General features: G+C 46.7%; 1 protein-coding gene and 1 long non-coding RNA gene across 2 annotated transcripts; one reads left to right on the forward strand and one right to left on the reverse strand.

Moving 5' to 3' along the window:
* Positions 1-9,564: 9,564 nt before the first annotated feature.
* LOC144319506 (speedy protein E4-like) lies at positions 9,565-18,286 on the reverse strand. The gene is made up of 7 exons (XM_077907705.1): positions 17,921-18,286; positions 17,224-17,418; positions 16,532-16,590; positions 15,963-16,048; positions 14,250-14,418; positions 14,007-14,105; positions 9,565-11,956 (listed from the first exon to the last, which is right to left on the reverse strand). Exons 1-6 carry the CDS (start codon positions 18,027-18,029, stop codon positions 14,046-14,048), a joined length of 678 nt encoding a protein of 225 aa, XP_077763831.1. The 5' UTR covers positions 18,030-18,286; the 3' UTR covers positions 9,565-11,956; positions 14,007-14,045.
* On the forward strand, positions 15,903-21,671 carry LOC144319512 (uncharacterized). The gene is made up of 4 exons (XR_013385333.1): positions 15,903-16,112; positions 16,918-18,502; positions 19,511-19,637; positions 20,713-21,671. It is a non-coding gene; the product is annotated as an uncharacterized LOC144319512 (long non-coding RNA).
* The last annotated feature ends 3,028 nt before the right edge of the window (positions 21,672-24,699 follow it).

Raw genomic sequence — 24,699 nt, forward strand, 5'->3', positions numbered from 1 at the left:
CCACGGAGGGCTTCATTCCACAACCCTGACATCCGGACCTGAGCCCAAACCAAGAGGCAGCTGCTTACCTGGCTAAGCCACCCAGGCCCCCCATCCTACCGTTAAATAACCTTTAAACCAGACTGTGTCGCACATCACAGGCAAACCACTAACAAGTTTGCAAGGAGAACCCGGAGACTTGTCTTTCCTTGTAGCTCAGCCCATAGTTCTCATCCTAAGTGGTAAACCTGTTTCACACCTACAGGACTCGTCAGCACCATTTGCTATGCATTTTTTCATAGTACATCCTAAATTCACCTGGTAATCGGGGTGCTGGTCCATCCTAGTTGTCTCTGTGTGAAGGAGGAGAAAAAAGTTCTTACCTTTCTCTGTCAAGCAGGTAGTTTACAGCTCATAGCAAGATGCCTAGAGACCATGCTTACCCCCTCCCGGAGACACAGAGGGACACTATCTTCCTTGAGGTTTACAGGTCAAAGAGATGGCTCCCAGGCCCTTAAGAACAACCTTCCTGGGTTGTAATGTGGGCAATACAATTGTTTAGCTTCAAACGATATTTAGGTACATATGAGATCAACAGAGGAAGTATTTATATTACAAGTTTACTCAGGTAATGCTTTTATCTTTTTACAAGATTTCATATTCCTGAGACACACAGAGAGAGGGGAAGAGACATAGGCAACTGGAGAAGCAGGCTGCCTGTAGGGGGCCTGTTGTCGTGTTGTGGGACTCCATCCCAAGACCCCAGGATCACACCTGAGCCAAAGACACCCGCTCAACCAGAGCCACTCAGGTGCCCCACTAACACTCTTATGTTTTTGTGGGTTATTTTTTTAAGATTTTATTCATTTGTTCAAGAGAGACACAGAGAGAGAGGCACAGACACAGGCAGAGGAAGAAGCAAGCCCCCGGCAGAGAGCCTGATGCAGGACATGATTCCAGGAGCCCGGGATCACGACCTGAGCCTAAGGCAGATGCTCAACGACCGAACCACCCACGGCTCCCCGCCCGCCGCCCCGCCCCGTAAATCTCTTCTAAAAAGTAACAGTAAGTACTCTTTTATACCAATGAACGGGCACATAACCCATTCCCGATTTCCCTTAGCCGAGCTGCTGCATCAAACTAATCCCTCACAAAGGGTGTGCTTCTCCCGAAGCTGCCGATGGCAGTGGCAGTGTAGCCAGGAGCAGTCTTGCCCAGCTCTTGCTGCTAGGAAGTGTGGCTGGTGCCGGAATGCTCACCGAAGGAGTGCTGCAATTGGAGCCAGGCGGTCACACCTCCCCTGGGCCTGAGCCTAGAAGATCTCCAGGCACATCCCTTCCATATCCTTTTCCGTATTCAGCAGGTAAAGGACACAAGGTGCGCTGAGCACGTCGGTGAAGACAGGCAGAACCCCAGTCCCCTGGGTCCTGGCCTTCAGCCCCTGCTCCCCCCACCACCACCCCAGTGCACTGCCTGGCTCAGCTGAAGACCGGGACACCCTCCCACCTCTGCACTCTGGCTCTCTGCCTGTGAACTCTGGCTGCCGTGCCCCTCCCCGTGAACATCCTACTGCGTTCCTGCAACTGACACACGTTGGGCTGCCCCACAACCTCAGCCCCCTACCTCGGCCTGAATACTCTCTGGGCACTGAAATGGACACTCTTTTTTTTTTATATTTTTTTAAAATTTTTATTTATTTATGATAGTCACAGAGAGAGAAAGAGAGGCAGAGACACAGGCAGAGAGAAGCAGGCTCCATGCACCAGGAGCCGATGTGGGAATCGATCCTGGGTCTCCAGGATCGCGCCCTAGGCCAAAGGCAGGCGCCAAACCGCTGCGCCACCCAGGGATCCCTGAACTGGACACTCTTAAGGCTCACCCTTCACTCCAGATAGCTAAAATCTGTCATTTCATATTTTCATCTATCTCCTCCTTCTAGAAACCTATTTAACCTGGGAGGGCAAATCTTCACCTCGTGTGTCCGTCTGGGCCAGAAGCAGCAGACCTGCATCATTTCATATTGTTTAAAATCTCTTCATTCATTAGTATTTAAAATGAAAATAAAAAGTTTTCTCTTTCTTTCTTTCTCACATACGTGAGTCAGGTGCCTGATAATCCCAGAAAAGGAGCGTACCGTGCGTTACATGATTTGAATGGAGCGTAAGAGGAAACCATTTTTGTAACTTGTGGGTTTTAAAGATTTCTTCGGACTTGAGAAACTGTCTTTGTGAAATTGATGTAGTTGTGGGTAGCTTTCCTGATGATGATCATTGAATCATTGCAACCTATGACATGTTTGTTGCTTATCTAAACCGAGGACCTGGTACATATAATTTTTCCAGGCACCAAAATACCGTGATCCAAGGAGACATATTTTCATTGTTACTGTTTTGTCCAGGGGTAAAAGCTGAGTCGTGCGTGTAATGGCCTGCGCATCCTTCAGGTGGCTTCTGTTATTCCTACTTGTTCGGGTTGTGCAGTACATAATACAGCGAGGTATTCCCTAGTAAATATGCAGTCACTGCCGTTCCCATTTCAATTCTTAGCATCTTGATTTTGTCCTCACCCCTCTCTGGAACGTATTGCTACAGATTAGCAGTGACCTGGGCCCCTGGGTGACTCAGGCAGCTAAGTGTCTGCCTTTGGCTCAGGTTATGATGCTCGGGTCCTGGGATCGAACACTGAGTTGGGCTCCCTGCTCTGTGGGTCTGCTTCTCCCTCTGTCCCTCCCCCCACTTGTGTGTGCTCTCACTCTCTTGCTCTCTCTCTCACTGTGTTGCTCACTATCAAATAATAAAAATCAATCAATCAATCAATCAATCAATCAATAGCGGTGATCTCAGTACAGTCAGATGCATCAGACATCATCCAGCTCTTACCTCCCGTGATCATTCGTCTGACGTATTACTTCCACGTGTCTTTTCTTCGTGGAGTCTCCCTTTGCTTGGCTTTTAAAAAGGTTCACCTGCAGATAGTTTTGCTCTTTAGCTGATCAGGGGTGTTTGAAAAAGTAGGTGAGGGTAACCTGCAATACCTATTTTTCTGAGTATATAATATCTGGTGTTCAAAGTTTCGCCATCTTCTGGATGTGTTTGAGGTGGTTCTTTTCAATCAGGATACACAGAGACCACCCTCCAGGTGGCTAACTAAGTCTTTTAAATCATTTACTGATGGTTTCCTTGTATGTCTCTTATGTTACTGCTTTGTAATCTATGTTTTGAAGAAATTGTGTTTATCCTGTGTTTCCGGTAGTCTGGATTGTGTGGACCACGTTGCTGTCATTCTAACTTGAAGACTTTTGTCATTACCCATATGCCTTCTATAATTGGTAGTTAGCTCTGGACGTTGACCCAGTTCTGTTCAGTTCTTTTGCAAGACTTTGCTGCCCTTGACTCTCGTCCTCTTTCCCCTGGAGGCCCGTACCATCTTCCTTTGTTTTTGTGACGTTAGCATCCATTGGTTGATGTTCATTGCCAAGATCCCCCAGTTCTTTAGGGGAGACAAGGTGGTGGTATGTTACTTTACCATTTCTTTGTTTCCCAGCTAGAATACATTCCTAAAGAACAACATCTCTTTAAATAGTTCTGTGTTACTTACAGAGAGGATTATTTTCACAATATCCAGTAGGCTCCTAAGCAACTGGGATTTTTTTTTTTTGATTCATTTTGTTACCATTATGAGCTCATGGGTTTACACATATTTTAAGTATTTCAGTACATTGAAGTCGTTTCTCTCTTTGATGTCCAAGTGGTTCTGTGTTTGACCAGAGGAATCCCTTCAGATGGGTTTCTGAGTCCTTTTGCAACATCCTCTGTGTATTTGATAGCATTCGTTTTTATTCAGCATTTTATTTTGAAAAAACTTCAATCTTACACAACAGTCGCAAGGATCTTAGAGAACTTCCATGTTCCCTTTGCCCAGATACACCAGTTTTTTTACCTGTCCCCACATTTGCTTTATTAGCTCTCTTTGTGTGTGTGTGTGTGTGTGTGTGTGTGTGTGTCTGTATGTATATTTCTTACCTGAATCATTTGAGAGTGGGTGTCATCTGTCTTGTCCGTTTTCAGATTATGCCTGCTAAGATCAAGGATATTGATGGATGGATTGAATTCCGGAAGTGGAAGATTATTGTAACAGTCTCATGTAGCCAGTCTGGCTTTCTTTTGAGATGTGTTGGCATCTGATTTCACCCTTTTACTTTCAACCTATTTCCATCTTTATACTTCAAGTGCAGATAGTTGGATCTTGCTGTTTTTAAATCCAGTCTGACAGTCTCTGCCTATTAATTGGGTTGCCTAGACCACCTTACATGTAATCTGACTATTGATATAACCAGTAAGGGTTGTAGTCTGGTTTTGTTTTCTCTTTGTACCATTGGCTTTGTTTCTTTTTTCTTCTTTTGTGAACTTCTTTCAATGGATTGTGTATTTTTTGTGATTCTGTTTTACATCTCTTGCGGGGAGTTTAGCTCTAACACTGTTATGTTTTTATTGTTTTGGGGTTTCTGTTATGCAGCTTTAATATTTTACAGTTCATCTTCAGGTAATGTACTGTTTCACTTCAACTATAGTGAGCCTGTGGTTATTTCCATTTCTCCCCTCTTGGTCCTTATGTTGTTGTTGGATATTACTTTTTTTTTTCTTCTTTTTTTAAGACTTATTATTGATTTATTCATGAAAGACACACACACACACACACACACACAGAGAGAGAGAGAGAGGGAGAAAGGCAGAGACACAGGCAGAGGGTGAAGCAGGCCCCATGCAGGGAGCCCGACGCGGGAGTGGATCCTGGGTCTCCAGGGTAAGGCCCTGGACTGACGGCGGGGCTAAACTGCTGAGCCACCCAGGCTGCCCGGATATTACTTTCACAGGTAGAATCAATCCCCCAAGACATTGTGATTTTTGGGTAAAGCGTTATTTTTTAAGGAATACTAAAATAACATCGTTGCCATTTCTGGTGCACTTGGTTTCTTTATGTTTTATGTCTGTCCAGATTTAGATCTCCTGTCATTTTCCTTCAGCCTGAAGGACATCCTTGAACACTTTGAGGCTTTTTTTTTTTTTCTTTTCCAATATTTAATTTAAATTTTAGGTAGTGAACATGCAGTGCAGTATCGGTTTCAGGAGTAGAATTCAGTGATTCATCACATATATAAGACACCCGGTGCTCATCACAACAAGTGCCCTCCTTGATACTCATCCCCTATCTAGCCCCTCCTGCAATCAGCTCCCTCCATCAACCCTCAGTGTATTCTCTATCCTTAAGAGTCTTATGGTTTGTTTCCCTATCTCCCTTTTTCCCTCTTCCCATATGTTCATCTGCTTTCTTCAATTCCTCATATGAATGAGATCATACGGTATTTGTTTCTCTCTTACTTTGCTTAGGTTAGTATAGTGTACCTCTATCCATGTCATTGCAAATGGCAAGAGTCCGTTCATTTTGATGACTAAGTAGCATTCCGTTGTGTATATACACCGCATCTTCTTTATCCATTCACTACTCAATGGACATTTGGACTCTCTTCATAGTTTGGCTGTTGTTGATAATGCTGATATACGTCAGGGTTTCTTTTAATGATGGGCGGAGACAATTCAAGACAGCAGAACCAGGTGGTAGGTTTGAGAGTGCTTTAATGGGGAGCGCTCCCTGGTGTGGCTCCCTGAAGCCGCGCCCAGGCAAAGTGCAGGGGTGTTTATAAAGAGTTTTTGGCGGGAAGATGGGGCCAGGGCGGCATTCGGGTTGGGGCAAGGGTTACAGGGTGGTGGGCGTCGGGGGTGGGGTGGGGTAGGGGGGTGATCTGTGTTTTGTAAGCTAAGATAGTGTAGGGCAGCAAGGCAGCTTTGGCAGGAAGATGGGGGTGGGGCGGCAAGGCGCCTTTATTGGGAGGTTGCTGGCCTCGGGTGGGCTGTTTTGACGTCCCCAGTCTCACCAGCCCAACACTATAAACATCAGAATGCTTGAATCTGTATTTTTGCATCCTTTGGGTAAATAGTTAGCCAGTAGTGCAATTGGTGGATCCTAGGGTAGCTCTATTTTTAACTTTCTGGGGAACCTCCATACTGTTTTCCAGCATGGCTGCACCAGTTTGCATTGCCAGCAACAGTACAAGAGGGATGTTGTTTCTTGTATGTTTAATTTAATTTGGGGTTTCTGACAGGTGTTAGTTGATATCTCATCGTGGTTTTGATATCTTTCTCCGGTGATGAGTGATGTTGAGCATCTTTTCATGTGTCTGTCTTCTTTGGGTGTCTTCTTTGGAAAACTGTCTCTTCGTGTCTTCTGCCCATTTCTTAAGTGGACTATTTGCTTTTTGGATGTTGAGTTTGATAAGTCCTTTTTTATAGATTTTGGAACCCTTTTTTTGGTGGTTGTTAGGATTATTTATTTGAGAGAAAGAGAGAGCACAAGTGGAGGGAGGGGGCAGAGGGAGAGAGAGAATTCCCAAGGTGACTGAGCTCTGAGTACAGAGCTGGACTTGGGGCTTGATCCCAGGCCTCTGAGATCATGACCTGAGCTGAAATCAACAAATGAGCCACCCAGGGGCCCTGGAACATTTCTTGTAGTTGCTAATGAATTCTTTCAGCTCTCATGTCCAAAAATGCTTTTGTGTGTGTGTGTGTGTGTGTGTGTGTGTGTGTGTGTGTGTGTTTGTGCCTTGGTTTTGTTTCAAGGCAGCTTTGCTGGTTTATCTCCTGTACTTCAGGCATGTTCCTCTACTGTCTTCTCGCATCTGTTCTCTTGCCGCCTGTTCGCTATTTCTTTATTGTTTGGAACCATCATCTTGTTTCTTGCATCATTTCCTTGAGGTCATTTGAGCTGTTTCCTAACCTGCCTTCACCTGCCATCCTACAGAGGCCTAGAGCTTCCTAAATATACATTTTAAATCCTAGATGTTTCATAAGTCGTGTCTGTTTCCAAGCTGTCAGAGTGTTTTTCCTCTTTGTTTCCATGTCTGCACAATCTAGTCTCTCTGCTACCCTGAGTCCATCAACTGTGTGTCCCACTTCTTAATGTTGTCCCTGTTCTAGAGCTGCTCTAATTAGATTTTAATGTCCCTTGCCCTTTTGACCTTGGTGGTTTCACTTTCTGAAATCGCTCCATGCCTATCAGCTCATGTCATTTACTAGAGTTGCAACCCCACCGCAGCACACGCGCGCAAGTGCGCACGCACACGCACACACAAACACGGTTTTTCCTTTGGCTTCTCTTTCCTCAGTTGCTCACTGTCATTAGGTGCTCCTATATAGAGACATATAGGTGCACCTATATTCATATCCTAAATTTCTCGCATCACCTGGGCTATTCCAAATCCCTGTGAGCACCCCATTACTTCAATCCTTATCTGTTTAACTTCTCCGGTATCTCCTGTGATTGATCTGTCCTCAAATCTGTATCTTCCCTGACCACCTGAGTTCTGACAGACTCCTGACCATAGCCAATGTGTTGTGGAAGGAATTTGTCTGGGTCTTCTGCCTGGATCCTGGAAGAGAGCTTCTAAATCTTTGGAATTGCCTAAGTGATGGGAGTGTTTGTTATCCTGGTAGGCCTCTTGGACCAAACCTGAGTTGATGCTAAGGATAGGGGCCGGCTATATCAGGAACACCAACAGGGTTGGGGCTTTTGAACCACTTGATATCAGCCCAATCTCTAGCGGAAGGAAGGGAGCCTGAGATTGAGTTCAGCGTATGGCCAATGATTGAATTAATCACACTCCCATAATGAAACTTCAGTAAAAATTCCGGTCACCACACTTGGGTGAGCTTCCTGACTGGTGATACACATGTATGTATGTGCCAGGAGCATGATGCATCCTGAGGACACTAAAGTGTTCTCTGCTGCTACCGTTGCCCAAGATGGTTTTCTCCAAAATGCAGGATTCATGTCATTAGCTCTTTCTTCTCCATGCTTATCTTATTTGACAGCTTTAGCTCCTCTTATCTTATTGTGCTTCTCAGAAAGTTCTCCAAAGCCGTCATTTCTATGCAGTTGTTACCATTTCATCACACACTGTTTTTTTTTCTTCTGCCACAAAAAAACTGGAATTGGGGGTTGTGCAAAGGACGCCTTCTGTGATTGAATATTGAACACAGAATGCTTGTGTTCCCTGCACTCCTGGATCTGCTTGCCTTGGACCATCTCCTGGAATGCGTAATCTTGCCGAGTCACCTTGCCTTCATTGTAAATTTCAGATTACTGTCTAGGTCCCCATAGCGCTATCTTCCTTTTCTCCCCCCTTTTCTCCCTCAATATCTTCTCGTTTCCTACTTAAAGACATTAGCTCAGGGGGTGCCTGGGTGGCTCAGTTGGCTAAGCACCTGCCTTCAGTGGAGGTCATGATCCCGGGGCCCTGAGATGGAGCCCCAGGTCAGGCTCCCTGCTCAGTGGGGAGTCTGTTTTTCCTTCTCCCTCCGCTCCTCCCCCTGCTTGTGTTTGCCCTCTCTCTCACCAAAATAAATAAATCTTTAAACAAAAGAAGACACCAGCTGAAGATCCTCCTTGTCTTCAGTTTTTTCTACATGAAAAATAACTGAGAGTTAGTTTTGAAAGTTAAGAAATGTGGCTGACATCTACGGAAGACCCACAGCAAATATCATCTCCATGGGGAAAACCTGAGAGCTTTTCCCCTAAGGTCAGGAACACAGAAGGTATGTCCACCCTCATCACTGCTGTTCAACACAGTACGAGAAGTCTGGGCCTCCACAGACAAGATAAAGCAGTAAAAAGCATCAGAATCCGCAAAGAAGAAGTCAAACGCACTTTCTGCAGATGCCATGATACTCTACATGGAAAGCCCCAAAGATTCTACCCCAAAATTGCTAGAACTTGTATAGGAATTCAGCAAAGTGGCAGGAAATAAAAATCCATGCACAAAAACCAGCTGCATTTCTATACACTAAGAATGAGACAGAAGAAAGAGAAATTAAGGAGTCTCCCCCGTTTCCAATTGCACCCCACACCGTCAGATACCTAGGAATAAACCTAACCAAAGAGGCAAAGGATCTGTACTCAGAAAACTGTAGAACACTCATGAGAGAAATTGAGGAAGATACAAAGAAATGGAAAAACGTTCTATGCTCATGGATTGTAAGAACATATGTTGTTAAGACATCTGTGCTACCTAGGGCAGTCTATACATTCCGTGCAATCCCTGTCAAAATATCATCAACTTATTTCACAGAGTTGGAACCAATAATCCTAAAATTTGTATGGAACCAGAAAAGACCCTGAGTAGCCGCCAAAGGAGTGTCAAACAAACAAACAAACAAAACGAAAAACTGGTGGCATCACGATTTCAGACTTCAAGCTCTGTTACAAAGCAATATTCAAATGACAGCATAGTACTGGCACAAAAACAGACACATAGATCAATGGAACAGAATAGAGAATGTAGAAATGGACCTTCAACTAATCTTCGACAAGGCAGGAAAAATATCCTGTGGAAAAAAGACAGTCTCTTTAACAAACGGTGCTGTGAAAATCGGACAGCCACATGCAGAAGAATGAAAGTGGACCATTTCCTCACACCATACACAGAAATAGACTCAAAGTGGATGAAAGACCTAACTATGAGACAGGTGTCGATCAAAATGCTAGAGGAGAACACAGGCAGCAAACTCTGTGACGTCTGCTGCAGCAACGTCTTATGACACATGTCTCCAAAGGCAAGGGAAACAACGGCAAAAATGAACTATTGGGACTCCATGAATATTGAAAGCTTTTGCCCAGCAAAGGAAACAGTCGAGGAAACCAAAAGATACCCAACACAATGGGAGAAGATATGTGCAAATGACATATCAGATAAAGGGCTAGTATCCAAGATCTATAAAGAACTTATCAAACTCAATACCCAAAGAACAAATAATCCAACAAGAAATGGGGAGAAGAAAAAAAAGGTGCTCAGCAGTTGAGCACCTGCCTTTGGTTCAGGTCATGATTCCAGAGTCCTGGGATTGAGTCCCACATCAGGCTCCCTGCGAGGAGCCTGCTTCTCCCGCTGCCTGTGTCTCTCCCTCTCTCTCTGTGTCCCTCATGAATAAATAAACAAAATATTTTTAAAACTCAAATGGGCAGAAGACATGAACAGACATTCCGCCAAAGAGGACATACAAATGGCCGACAGACACATGAGACTACGCTCCACATGCCTCGGCATCAGGGGAATAGAAATCAAACTACACTGAGATACCACCTCACACAAGTCAGAGTGGCTAAAATTGACAAGTCAGGAAATGATAGACGTTGGCAAGGATGTGGAGAAAGGGGGACCCTTGTACACTGTTGGTGGTAACGTAAGCTAGTGTAGCTACTCTGGAGGTTCCTCAGAAAGTTCCAAATAGACCTACCGTATGACCCGGCATTTGCACTACTGGGTATTTACTCCAAAGACACAAGTGTAGTGATGCAGAGGGGCATCTGCACCCCAATGTTCATAGCAGCAATGTCCACAGGAGCCAAACTATGGAAAGAGCCCGGATGTCTACAACAGATGAATGGATCAAGAGGACGTAGTGTGTGTGTGTGTGTGTGTGTGTGTGTGTGTGTGTGTGTGTGTGTGTTTGTAATGGAATATTACTCATCCATCAAAACGTGAAGTCTTGCCATTTACAGCAACATGGATGGAACTAGAGGCTATTCCACTAAGCGAAAAAAATCATCGAAAGACAATTATCATATGATTTCACTTAAACATGGAATTTAAGAAACAAAGAAGAGGAGCATAGGAGAAGAGAGGAAAAAATACAAGACGATATCAGAGAGAGACACAAACCATAAGTGACTCTTAATCATAGGCAACAAATGGAGGGTCGCTGGAAGAGAGGGGAGTGGGGGAATAGGACGACTCTGTGATGGACATTCAGGAGGGACATTAAGGAGGGACTGGGTGTTACATGAGGCTGATAAATCACTGACCTCTACCTTTGTAACCAATAATCCATCATATGTTAATTAATTGAAGTGTTTGTTTTTTAAAAGAAGAAGAATATGGAGGCCATGTCCTCTTGAAGAGAAATCAGCACTATCCACCTTAATCTAAAATAAATTCTTGACACATAGTCGTAAATATTAAAAAAAAAAAAGGAAAGGAAAAGAAAAACGTGGCTAAATGACCACATCCCCATTAAGCGACAGTATCATTGAACAGTGAACAGATGAGACTGATTGTGATGACCACAAACATCATGAAGGGAAGAAGACATCTCTTTATTATGATTCCCCGAGAGACACCTTTCAGTGTCCTCTTTAATAACCTAAAATAACATACAAACATGTCATCAAGGCAAGTTAAAAAATGACACCTGGTTCTCACAGTTTAATAACGAAGACTATCAAACAAACATTTACAGTTAGAAGAACATGAGGGAACTAACCCGTCTGGTTATAAGTATAACTGATGTATTATATAAGTATAATAAAAACAAAACCTATCCAGAATATGTAAACAAAGTTATAGTTATGCAGCAGCTGAAATCTCATCACAAAACTACGTTGGAACAGCATATGTTGGAAACTATGACTGTTTCAGAACTATTTAAAATAAATACGTAAATAAAAACTAGAGAAACAAGTATAATCTAAGGGCAACATTTTCAAAATGAACAACTGAAATTCCTGACGTATGTTTGGCTGTCACAATCCTTTGGGTTCTAATTTTATATTTTTGAGGTAATTTCCTCCTCACCTTTGTCCCAGTGCATGAAAAATGGGACCTCCAACCTCTACCTCAGCAGAGATTCAAATTAAGTAATGTGAAATATTTGATGGTGGCCCAGGAGGGGATGGACGTGAAAAAACCCTGGTTTCTTTTTGTCTCTCCATGGACTCCTCCATGGACTCCCAGCTCCTAGGAGTACAACACGATAACTCCATTGAGCTCGTTCTGGAAGGTCCTGGGTTCTTCTAGATTATCTGTGAAAGAAACTCCTGTGTTCCTGACTTCCTACTGAAAACGTGCGTCTCCCCGGGGCTCAGGGATCTGCAATTGAGAAAGAGAGGAAGGACGTCAGATTGTAAGGAGGCAACTCTCCAGATATAGAGATTATTCACCTTCTCAGTTCATTGTAATCAGAGTTGAGACGAATTTATAAGTCCACTTTATCCCTAATCATTCGTTCTAAACCCCAGTTCATTTTCAAGTATGACTTTTGGACTTTGGTGATCCTGGCTCCAAAAACTTCTTCATGTACCTAAGAACAGGCCCAGTCATCTACTTTATAGCCAGGGCTCTAGGTGATTCTGTTCAGGGACCAAAACAAACAACCTTGAGAGGATGTTGCTTTAGACTGGACACTCACCTTGGTCCTTTTGTGCTACTTAGAGTCTGAACTAATCACCATACCGCAAACATCACTCACACATCAACATCATGAACCATGAGTCCAGATGCCTAATCCCCCATTCTAACCCTACATCCCGATGTTCAACCATAACACCTAGTCCTAAAGTTGGTCAGTGCTATGTGGTCTGAATGTTTGTATCCCACACGCACACCCCAATCATATATTGAGATCCTAACCCACAAGGTGATGGTGCTAGATGGGGCCACTGGGATGATTAGGGCATGGGTGGGGCCATCTTGAATGGGATTAGTGCTCTGATAAAAGAGACCCCAGTGACCTGGCTCTCCCCTTCCACCATGTGAGGACACAGCCAGAAGGTGGCAATCTGCAACCCAGGAAAGGTCTGACCAACCCAGTAAAGGTTCTGACACTCTGATCGCAGACTTGTCCCCTCCAAATTGTGAGAAATAAATGTCTGTTGTTCATAAGCCATCCATCTACTCTGTAGTCCTCTGATGTAGGAGCCTAAATGGACTAACAGAGCTATAGTTCACATGAGTTAAACCCAATCTTTACTTAATCCTCTACCCAAATCTATAAGTTTATGTGTCGATCACAATAAGCCATGCTGAAACTATTATTTCTTAAGCTTCACTTGTTCTGACAAACTTCCTTGACCAAAAACCTGAGGGGAAAGGTATAATGGAACAAAATGGGACACTGGTCCGGAAGCAGGCAGGGAACATGAAAAATGCACAGGCAATCTGTCCGTAAGCAATGTGCTTGAAAGGAAATTTGGATGAAAGCATAACTAGACATAATTTCTTTTGTATTACTAGATAGGTCGACTCTTCCATCAAATATCCTACTGTTAGACATATACTTTGTTGTAAATAAGTCCCTGTGGTTGATACCTGTGAGGGATGAAAGGCCAAAAATGAATTAGAAAGTCTGGGGATCCCCGGGTGGCTCAGCGGTTTGGCGCCTGCCTTCGGCCCAGGGCATGATCCTGGAGTCCCGGGGTCGAGTCCCACATCAGGCTCCCTGTGTGGAGCCTGCTTCTCCCTCTGCCTATGTCTCTGCCTCTATCTTTCTGTCTCTCTCTCTGTCTCTCTCTCTCTTTCTCTGTGTCTGTGTCTCTCATGAATAGATAAATAAATTTTTTCCCTAAGATTTTTACTTATTTATTCATGAGAGGCACAGAGAGAGAGAGGCAGGCAGAGACCCAGGCAGAGGGAGAAGCAGGCTCCACGCAGGGAGCCCGACGCGGGACTGGATCCCGGGTCTTCAGGAGCACACCCCGGGATGCAAGCGACACTAAACCGCTGTGCCACCGCGGCTGCCCTGGATAATAAACTCTTAAAAAAGAAAGAAAGAAAGTGAGTACACAATTTATGGAATCAATTGAAAACTTACTCACTTTCCACAGAAAATCAACATTTCATGAAAGCTATCATTTGGGCCCCATTGCCGTGAATGGAATTATTTCAGCCATGCCTCTGTGACAAACTGGTTTTCCCTAGTCTGGCCCCCACACATCTCCCTGAGGTCATGCCTATGTGTGGTTGTGAGCATGTGGCTGGGACCTGAGTCAGCGTCTGGCTGCGTGGCTGCTCGACTTTACAGTGTGTGGGAAGGCTCATGTGTGGGGCAGGGGAGAGGAGCGTGGTCTAGCAATTGGATTCCTCAGATTTCCTCAATACACAATAAGTCATGGTGCCTGGACCCGTGAGGACACAGACATACCTCCCCTCAGGCCGATGACCTCGGGCCTCCATGGTCCCTCTAGGGTATGAGGGTGCGATCTCGCCCCCACACCCACAGATCTGGATCGAAAGCCTGGATCTGGAAGACAAAGAGATCCCTGAGAAGACAACCTCCAGGTGGACTCCCCCTCCCTCCCACTCTGCAGTCTCGTCCTGAATCCCATGTCCCTCCATGTCCCCCCCCCTTCCATTGTCCCACCCCAAATCCCCACAGCCCACCCACCTCCTCGCACTCTTCCCTGGACACCCTGGTCCTCCAGCCCATGGATCGGATGAATTGCAATCGCAGTTTGTGGAACAAGGGACGCTGGGATCGGTTCTTCCCATAAAGGAATGAAAAGATGGCTTGTTTGGGGGCCTGGTTGTCCTCTTCCATATCATTGGCCAGGTAGCTGGAGAAAGACATGAGGTTGCTGGTCAGGAGGAGCAGGACAGGAAGGACCCCCCACCTGAGCTCAGCTTCCCAGAAAAGATGCAGTCGGCTTCCTACCCAGCGTCGTAGAGCGCCCCCCAGTCATCAAGAAGGCACGGCTGGGCAGAGACTTCTCCCGCTTTGAGGAGAAAGACAACTCACCCAGAAGCTTGAGGGCATATGCTGCTCTGTTTTCCCATCCCTGAGCCCACCCCCTTCCCTTCAGCCTGTCTGTGCACACCCCTGTCGCCCTGTGGAGCAGGGGCATGTATACAGCTCCTGCTCTATTTCTGTAGTCCTGGCTTTCCTCCCAAATGACTAATATAGGACTGGGTTCATGTAGGTGCAGTAATTCAACATGCACTTCTTGTTTCTCTCTTCCCATCGCCTCATGCTCCCTGGCACATCAGATGTACTTTGTAAGTTTTTGTTGAATGAATAAATGAATGCTTTCTCTCACGGTCAAGGGCAATACTGATTACCTCCTCGTAGACCCGACCTAACTTAAACATTTGCAAAATGTAAGGAATTGTCTGAGTGTTTTTGAGAGCATGGTAATATTTTGACAAGACCTGCCTCAACAGGTGTCTCGTGTAATGGGATTGGGGAAGGGGGGAAAGGGGCAGAAGAGGGTAGTGAATGAGAAATAACGGTGGTCCAAAATGCCCATGAGACTAGAATTTTAACAGAAGTGCTACTAGGGTGCAGAAGTCAGGGAGGTTAGGGGGGCATCTGAAGATTTTGGGGTTGGAATCAATCTTGAGGAAAGGTCGTTTTCTTCAGGGAGACGTGCAAAATCACCTAGACAGGAAACACAGTACAGAAACGGAGGGAAGGGTCCTTGGAAGGATGAAACACGAAGAGGGTGCACAAGTTGGACGGAGACGAGGGGGTTGGAGCTAAGCTGGAAACTCTGACCTTGACCACTAGCACCCCTGGCCCATGAGATTGTTATGGAGCGCAGAGCAGGAGACGATGCTTTGGAAAGACTTCAGGCATATAGCACCCACTGGCTTGGGACGGATTTGTAAGAAACACCAGCGGGAGCCTTTACGACAGATCTGTGCTATGTCTTGAGGCTGAATTGAGGCATTTGTGCTGGGAATGCAGAGGAGGAGGACAGTTATGCTTGGTATTGCCATGGGAAGAAGACAGATCTCAAGGATCAGAACTGGCTGCTGCTTGAGCCTAGTTGCTTGGGGCAAGGCAGCGTCTGTTCTTTCCTTCACTCCTCTTTGGAGAGTTTTTGTTTCCTTCTCTTCAGGGGGTCTCTTAGCTGATGTTAGGGGCATTTGTGTTTGCAAATAATAGTATAAAAAACCCCTATACTCTAATTCTACTGTTTTTATACACAGACTAAACAGCTCAAAAAAAAAAAAGATAAATGAATAAATAAATAAAACCCGCAAGATTTAAAGAGTTACAAACAGGTTGAAAAAAAGAGCCGAACGATCAGAGTCCCACTTCTGCCCTCCTTCCTCCCAGGTTATTGACTACTGCTGATGGATGAGGCGAAATACTCACAGTGCCAGGAAGAAATGAATTCGCTGGTACTGCCAGGAGAAGAGACCAGCGCGGCTAAAATAGGCGATGACCATGGACAAGAGATACTGGCGGAAAGAGGAGAAAAGCCGTCATAGAAGGGTCCCATCCTGGGAGAGGAAGACCAGTGAGGTGAGGGGACAGGAAGCTGGAGCAGGTGGTGCCTCTTTGACATGTTGGGTGAACCTGCTTCTTTGGTGTCAGACAGTTGGTTACAAACTGGGGAAGGCAAGGGAAGAGTTTCAGGTGCTCCCAGGACGGGAGGTTGTGCTGGTTTGAGGGCTTGTGTTTAGGACAGCCAGCTTCAGGAGGGTCTTTGATAAGCTGGAGCCAAAGGAAGCCCCCCAAGAGCAGAGAGGCAAAGGGACTTAAGGTAGCAACAGCCAGAGGGGCACACCTCGTGCTCAGGTCCCAGGGATTCTGCAAAAGCCACGAGGTCCCCGACCAGAAGTCTTGGTAGGCATGAGGTTGGAGAGAGGGTTGAGGAGGCTTTCCCCTGCCCCAGGACAGGTGTTGGAGCAAGAGTCTATCTTAGTGGAGAACAACAATACCTTGTCGGATACTCTCAGATCTTTGTCCCAGGCCAGAAATCTTTTAATGACAGGATCCTCTGTGAAAAGAGGGCAGATGTCTGTCAAGTTGGCAACTGGAATGGGGTTACTGTGGGAACGTTCCAGAGCAAAGAGAACAGTACCTCCCCTGGGGAAGTTTCAGGATGTAGCCAAGGGTGAGGCTGATGGGCAGAGGGGAGAAAAGACCATGGACTGGCCAAGAAAAGTTGGCGGCTCCCCCTTGTCGGGTGACTGAGAGAGAGGCAGGTGTCAGCAGTGCATCTGCAGGATGGGATCTGAAGTAAGTAGTGATGCTGTCTCATCATGCATGGATGTGCCACTGCAGAGACCATAACATCATCCGCTGTCATTTTCTCATTCCACAGTGGCATCGGGGTACAAAGATGGCCTGTCCTCCCCTCCCCGCCCCCGCCCCGACCCAGCCGAAGGCACTTAGATTCAAAAGGCCAGTAAGCGCTAAGATGTCTCAGGAGTGCAACTGCAGCTAAGCTTTCTCATCCCTCTGTCATTTTTAAGTGTCCCCGATGAGGGGTCAGTATGGAGTCCTCCAAGGATGGGGAGAGAGAGCTCAGCGACCTGCAAAGAATTATTTTCCGTTGGAAAAGCGTCGCCGTTGGAAGTTTCTAGTGTTTTCAGGAAAAAAGAATAAGGTTGGAGGGTGCTGTTCCTACCGAGCAGCCTGTTGAACGCCTCGTGGTGCTCAGGGAGCACTGAAGATAGCCGCTGTCTCTTCAGCTTCATCTTGAGGCCACTCAGTGTCTCCACCACCCAGATGTCGTTGGCCTCAGGGGCTGTCTCCTCATCGGATTCGATGTCTCTCTTCCTTCCGCGGGACTGAGGCAAGGGGCAGGGGTCTGCAAAGGGGGCTGAGTGAAGAAACCAGGCTACAGTACAAAGCTTCTTCTGTCTTTGGAATTCAGCCACGCTTTCCACACCCCCAAACCCAAACTCCCTCTTCATTTCTCTGTGGCCTCATAGATGATTGGCCTCTCCAAAACCACCTTTCATCTTTGTCCTTCATTCATATGCATTTGCCCCCATTCATCTTTGCCACTGTTTCATACCCCCCACCACGCCCTCAAAACTCTTCCTTGTAGATCATTTCTCCCATGAGGATAATGGGATAATTTCCTGTCTTCCTTTATCTCCTCTTTGGATGTCATCTCCTAACCCTCCTTCCTTGCTTCCTGGGTTTTCCTTCCAGTGCGATACCCTTGTCCCCGGCTCCCGTGCTCTCTTCTCCAACCCCTGGCTTTCTGAATCTCTCCTGTCACGTGCAGTCTAGTCAGACACACCTTCCTGGCTTCTGTACCCATTTGTACTCACTAGTCAAGCCTGTCAAGTCCCTTCTCCCTCCTGCTTCCTCACCTGATGGTCCTGGGCTTTCTTCATCTACCACGGCCTCCGGGGGGTACCCTGATGTGCTAGGCTGGGGGCTCTGGCCCTCAGACTGGGCGGACGGTTGACAACTGGCCATGATTTCTCCCAAGCTCTTTGTGCCCTCCCAGGAGACTCAGACCCTCCTCTTCTCAAACTCCCCTTCTGGCTTCTGGGTGAACCCAAGCCCTGTTATCCCTTCTCTAAGCCGGGGCCAAGCTAGGAGTATGGACATGCCCTGCGAAGATGCTCTTGTCCACCTCCGTTGCCAAGAACCATGGAGTCCAGTCTTTCCAATCAGGAAGGTCAGAAGCCTCTGATGTCATGCACCATTCCAGCCTGGCAGCCATTTTGAAGGAAGCCACGTGCAACTGCGAGACCGAGGTCCACTTCTGGAGTTCAGGATCAAGGCTATCTCAGGTCGCCGATCCAGCCTGTAACCGTCCTCCAAAACTGTCCTCGGGGTGTCTGGATCACTCTACTCCTCTCCAGCAGATGCGGGGCTCTCTGCATCCTTCTATTCCTGTTTCACGGTGCAGTCTGGCAGCAGAGGGAGGAAACAGACGAGGGAAGGTAAGATCTTACAAGAGTGAAATAAGTATGTAGGGAAGGTCCAGGCACATGGACTTGTTGGATTGAAAAGTTAGTTTACGTCGCTTAATTTGGCAGAGCTCTCTCACTTGTTTTACTGATGCTGTGTTGGGGATTCTGTGCTGGGGGAGCGTTCATGCTCTACTCTCCGGTGTCCCTGAGCCCGAGAGGTATTTTGAGAGCCTACTCCTAGAAAATTGTACGTGTGCTCCCACACACATCAGATGCTGTCCCCGACTTCAGAAGTCCATGGATCACCCAAAACCTGCCCCTTGATTGCAGTTAATCAGCTCTAGCTTGCATGTAAAATTTTGAGCATGTGTATTACCCTTGACCTAGGAATTTCACTACTCCTTGTGTATCCTATGAATAAACTGTGACGTGCCCACAAAGGCTGAGTGGAAAAACCTCCAATTGGAGGCAGAATCTGTTTTATTGAGAAGGTGGGAAGCCCCCAGGAGCACAGATGCAGTCACAAAATAACTGACTGGCTGTCCTGTGGTATCAGGGGAAGCTTCTTCCACACCTCGTACCTCCTTCCTCTGCTTTTCACCTGGGCATCTGAGTCTTGCTTGCTCTATCCTTCTTTTGGTGATAAAATAACACAACATAAAATACAGCATTTTAATCACTGGTGAGCGTATCATTAAGTGGCCTTAAGCACATTTGCGTTGTTGTGCTGCCATCAGCAACTTCCGTCTCTAGAACTTGGTCATCTTCCCTCAAACTGGAAGTCTGCACCCATTGAAGCCCCATATCAGGCTCCCTGCTCATGGGGCGCCTGCTTTCCTCTCTCCCCGCTGCCTGTGTTCTCTCTCTCACTCTCTCTCTCATTCAAATAAATGAATGAAAACTCAAGAAAAAAAAAAAATCACACAACAACAACACCTGCCCTCTCCACTAAGTCACAGCTAGCCAGGGGCTGCTCACCCTGGCCTGTCATTCTCTAGTGAGTAATGGTTTCTGTGTTTCCCTTCTGTGACCCTTAAGACCTAGAGACACCCTAGGAAGACGGCTTGCAGTGCTAACTCACAGAACAGAATTCTGGGATGGGGAGACGGGAAGAGGTTCTGGATACCGACTTCGAAGATCTGGTGTCTGAAGTTCAGTGTTAAAGGTAAATCTTAGTCTTTGACTTTTATACTCCCCTGCACCCTGGCTGACATATACTTGGTGGGTCCCAAAGTCAGGTTAAGGTGTATCGTCTGTTATTATCGCCTCTTTGAAATGTTCTGAAATGGTGTCTACTTACCAATTTGCCCATGTTTGTTTGCAAATCTTGTTTTCAATCAAAGATCTATCCTTTATAAGACATTTGCAGGAGGAATGGCTCCTCCTTTTCTTTGCTGCGTTGAGAGAGCAGGGTACTAGGATTTGTTTTCTAGAAACAAGGATTGTGAAACCCAAAAGACCAAAGCGGACCCCAGGATTCACTTCAGCTGTTTTGATTCAAATCCTGTAACCTATTCACTCTGTCCCCTTCTCTGTCTGCCCAGACTCCTGAGGATAGACAATCTGGAGGACATAAAGCAGGAGATAGAATACCTGGCTAAAAGATGGGGGTGGTGGGGAGGTGGGAACGATATGGTTTTGTTACAAAGCAGCCTGTGCCCCTAGGCAAATCCTTCCTTCTTCCAGGCCCCCGTTTCTTCACCTGTAAACTAAAATACTTAGATAAGATAATGTGTAAGCGCTCTTCCCTTACAGCATAACCAAGGCAAGTGAGAGAGCCAATTTGACATGACCAGGTATACAAATGCTAGGGTTCAATTGTGTGCCCCCTCGCACCCCCACCACCCCATTCATGTGTACCACGCCCTGGTACCTCAGAATGTGATTGTATTTAGTGGTGGGGTCCTTATGGAAGAAACCAAGGTAAAGTGGGGTCTGTAGCATGCTGTCCTTTATGAAGGGAAAATTGAGGGGGGGGTTGGGGGGCGCAGTTCGTTGAGCATCCAACTCGATTTTGGTCCAGGCCCTGCTCTCAAGGTTGTTAGATTGAGCCCCACATCAAGCCCCAGAGAGGTGTCTGTTCCACACCCGAGAGGGGTGTCTGCTTCTCTCTCCTCTCTCTCTCTCTCTCTCTCTCTCTCTCTCTTTCCCTTTCCCTGCCCCCCCCCCGTTTGCCCCTCCCCTGGCTTGCTTGTCCTCTCTTTGTAAAATGAATGCATAACTTTTTTTTTTTTTTAAAGGGAAAATTTGGACGCAAACATCCAAGTACAGAGAAGAGAATGGGATGACACAGGGAGAGAAGACTGACATCTACCAGCCAGGGCGGGAGGATGCAACAGCCCCTCCCCCACAGCACTCAGAAGGAACCAGCCCTGCCCACACCTGAATCTCAGACTCCCAGCCTCCAGAACAGTGAGAGAATGTATTTTTGTCGTGCCCACACCTGATACTCAGACTCCCAGCCTCCAGAACGGTGAGAGAATGTACATTTGTCGTGACAGCCTGAAAGCTGCCTGGTTTGTCTTACTTTGTTACAGCTTCCCTGTAGGCAGATCCACACAGTATTTTTGAAGAAGAGGGAATTCAGATTTGACAGTCACTTTCCTGATACTTCTGCTGCCCCTTTCCCCAAAGCAAGACACGTCCATGTCCGGAGGCTTCAAAGAAGAACGGGTTCTTTCACACAGATTAGAACCTTGAGCTTTCTTAGCCTCTGGCATTTCCTGGTCAAGGTGACTGTTCATTTTGGAAAACATGGTGGAAAGACTTCAAGAGAAGAATGATTTACAAATCTTGAAGATGGGTGTCAGTTAGCTTAATAAAACTGATGCATTAAAGAGAGAAAAATAAACGGGAGCAAACCGAGGCAACTACTTAGGAAATTAAGGGTGGGAAAGGCTTCTTCAAAGACAGTGTCTAAACAGATGAAAAGTATGAAGAGGAAGTGAACGATTTGAACACAGAAACAATATACATATGACAGAAAATAAAGTAAAACATTAGGTTAAAAAGATCAATGACTTGGGTCGCCTGGGTGGCTTTTTAGTTGGGTCTCTGCCTTCTGGCCAGGGCATGGTCCTGGGGTCCTGAGATCCAGATTGGCCCCCGTCGGACTCCCCTGGGGGAGCCAGCTTCTCCCTCCACCTGTGTCTCTGCCTCTCTGTGTGCATCTCTCATGAATGAATGAAAGAAAGAAAGAGGAAAGAAAGAAAGAAAGAAAGAAAGAAAGAAAGAAAGAAAGAAAGAAAGAAAGAAAAAGAGAAAGAAAGAATAAAGCTCGATGATAAATTGGGAGAAATATTTGTGTTTTTTCCAAATACAGAAAGAGAAAACTTTTTATTTTAAATACTAATGAATGAAGAGATTTTAAACAATATGAAATGATGCAGGTCTGCTGCTTCTGGCCCAGACGGACACACGAGGTGAAGATTTGCCCTCCCAGGTTAAATAGGTTTCTAGAAGGAGGAGATAGATGAAAATATGAAATGACAGATTTTAGCTATCTGGAGTGAAGGGTGAGCCTTAAGAGTGTCCAGTTCAGGGATCCCTGGGTGGCGCAGCGGTTTGGCGCCTGCCTTTGGCCTAGGGCGCGATCCTGGAGACCCAGGATCGATTCCCACATCGGCTCCTGGTGCATGGAGCCTGCTTCTCTCTGCCTGTGTCTCTGCCTCTCTTTCTCTCTCTTTGACTATCATAAATAAAAAAAATTTTAAAAAAATATAAAAAAAAAAGAGTGTCCATTTCAGTGCCCAGAGAGTATTCAGGCCGAGGTAGGGGGCTGAGGTTGTGGGGCAGCCCAACGTGTGTCATTTGCAGGAACGCAGTAGGATGTTCACGGGGAGGGGCACGGCAGCCAGAGTTCACAGGCAGAGAGCCAGAGTGCAGAGGTGGGAGGGTGTCCCGGTCTTCAGCTGAGCCAGGCAGTGCATTGGGGTGGTGGTGGGGGGAGCAGGGGCTGAAGGCCAGGACCCAGGGGACTGGGGTTCTGCCTGTCTTCACCGACGTGCTCAGCGCACCTTCTGTCCTTTACCTGCTGAATACGGAAAAGGATATGGAAGGGATGTGCCTGGAGATCTTCTAGGCTCAGGCCCAGGGGAGGTGTGACCGCCTGGCTCCAATTGCAGCACTCCTTCGGTGAGCATTCCGGCACCAGCCACACTTCCTAGCAGCAAGAGCTGGGCAAGACTGCTCCTGGCTACACTGCCACTGCCATCGGCAGCTTCGGGAGAAGCACACCCTTTGTGAGGGATTAGTTTGATGCAGCAGCTCGGCTAAGGGAAATCGGGAATGGGTTATGTGCCCGTTCATTGGTATAAAAGAGTACTTACTGTTACTTTTTAGAAGAGATTTACGGGGCGGGGCGGCGGGCGGGGAGCCGTGGGTGGTTCGGTCGTTGAGCATCTGCCTTAGGCTCAGGTCGTGATCCCGGGCTCCTGGAATCATGTCCTGCATCAGGCTCTCTGCCGGGGGCTTGCTTCTTCCTCTGCCTGTGTCTGTGCCTCTCTCTCTCTCTCTGTGTCTCTCTTGAACAAATGAATAAAATCTTAAAAAAAACCCCACAAAAACATAAGAGTGTTAGTGGGGCACCTGAGTGGCTCTGGTTGAGCGGGTGTCTTTGGCTCAGGTGTGATCCTGGGGTCTTGGGATGGAGTCCCACAACACGACAACAGGCCCCCTACAGGCAGCCTGCTTCTCCAGTTGCCTATGTCTCTTCTCCTCTCTCTGTGTGTCTCAGGAATATGAAATCTTGTAAAAAGATAAAAGCATTACCTGAGTAAACTTGTAATATAAATACTTCCTCTGTTGATCTCATATGTATCTAAATATCGTTTGAAGCTGAACAATTGTATTGCCCACATTACAACCCAGGAAGGTTGTTCTTAAGGGCCTGGGAGCCATCTCTTTGACCTGTAAACCTCAAGGAAGATAGTGTCCCTCTGTGTCTCCGGGAGGGGGTAAGCATGGTCTCTAGGCATCTTGCTATGAGCTGTAAACTACCTGCTTGACAGAGAAAGGTAAGAACTTTTTTCTCCTCCTTCACACAGAGACAACTAGGATGGACCAGCACCCCGATTACCAGGTGAATTTAGGATGTACTATGAAAAAATGCATAGCAAATGGTGCTGACGAGTCCTGTAGGTGTGAAACAGGTTTACCACTTAGGATGAGAACTATGGGCTGAGCTACAAGGAAAGACAAGTCTCCGGGTTCTCCTTGCAAACTTGTTAGTGGTTTGCCTGTGATGTGCGACACAGTCTGGTTTAAAGGTTATTTAACGGTAGGATGGGGGGCCTGGGTGGCTTAGCCAGGTAAGCAGCTGCCTCTTGGTTTGGGCTCAGGTCCGGATGTCAGGGTTGTGGAATGAAGCCCTCCGTGGGGCTGCTGGCTGAGCCTGGAGTCAGCTGGGGATTCTCTCCTCTTCTCCCTCTGCCCCTCCCCCTGCTCTCACGCGCTCTCTCTCCCCCTCTCTCTCTCAAATGAATCGTTTAAACCAACATAACAATCGTTCTCTTCTTTCTATATTTGTGGAGAGGATTTCCTGGATGGCAGGAGAAGGTTTTTGTTTTTTGTTTTTTGTTTTTTTTTAAGATTTATTTACTCCTGAGAGACACAGAGAGAGGCAGAGAGGCAGGCAGAGGGAGAAGCAGGCCCCCTGCAGGGAGCCCGATGCGGGACTCCACCCTGGACCTGGGCATCACCGCCTGAGCCCAAGGCAGACGCTCAACTGCTGAGCCACCCAGGCGACCGGGAGATTCTCCTTTTAATCTCCACCACCCCGCGGCGTCGAAGAAGCACTTGGCCAGGCGCGCCGTTATATAATCTCTCCCCCAAAATACTGCTCAATCCTTGTCCTTAGGACCTCCTCGTCAAGACATGGCACTTTAACCTAACAGACATTTAATTCGTCGGACGGACGGGCAAATTCCCAGGGATATGGTTCGGGTTTGTGTGTGTGTGAAACCCGGTTGTTCCACAGTCTGTACTTTGCATTCGTTGTGCAACTTGGACAAGCTACCTTTTCTATTTCCTTCTCCTTTCTTGGAGAAACCATGCGCCTCTCTTATGTCCTTGCTGAGTAGTAATCGTATCCCAGTGTGTTGGTGCAACTTGTCAAAGTTCAGTGACGTGCACACGTGCACCCTTCCCCGTCCTCTCCTGCTTGTGGAAGTCTCCGTGCCAAGCCGACAGACAGACCTCAGGGCAAGGAAAGGACCAGGGATCCAGGA

Source organism: Canis aureus, chromosome 8 (assembly GCF_053574225.1).
Source record: "Canis aureus isolate CA01 chromosome 8, VMU_Caureus_v.1.0, whole genome shotgun sequence".
NCBI lineage: Eukaryota > Metazoa > Chordata > Mammalia > Carnivora > Canidae > Canis > Canis aureus.

Bases quoted from the DNA above. Each gene is read 5' to 3' on its own strand.
- LOC144319506 (XM_077907705.1), bottom strand. From the start codon at position 18,029: ATGGCCAGTTGTCAACCGTCCGCCCAGTCTGAGGGCCAGAGCCCCCAG. The intron at 17,419-17,920 runs GTGAGGAAGCAG...TTCTTCACTCAG, and splicing joins AGAAAGCCCAGGACCATCAG to CCCCCTTTGCAGACCCCTGC. The intron at 14,106-14,249 runs GTGGGTGGGCTG...TTTGTCTTCCAG, and splicing joins CCAGGGAAGAGTGCGAGGAG to ATCCAGGCTTTCGATCCAGA.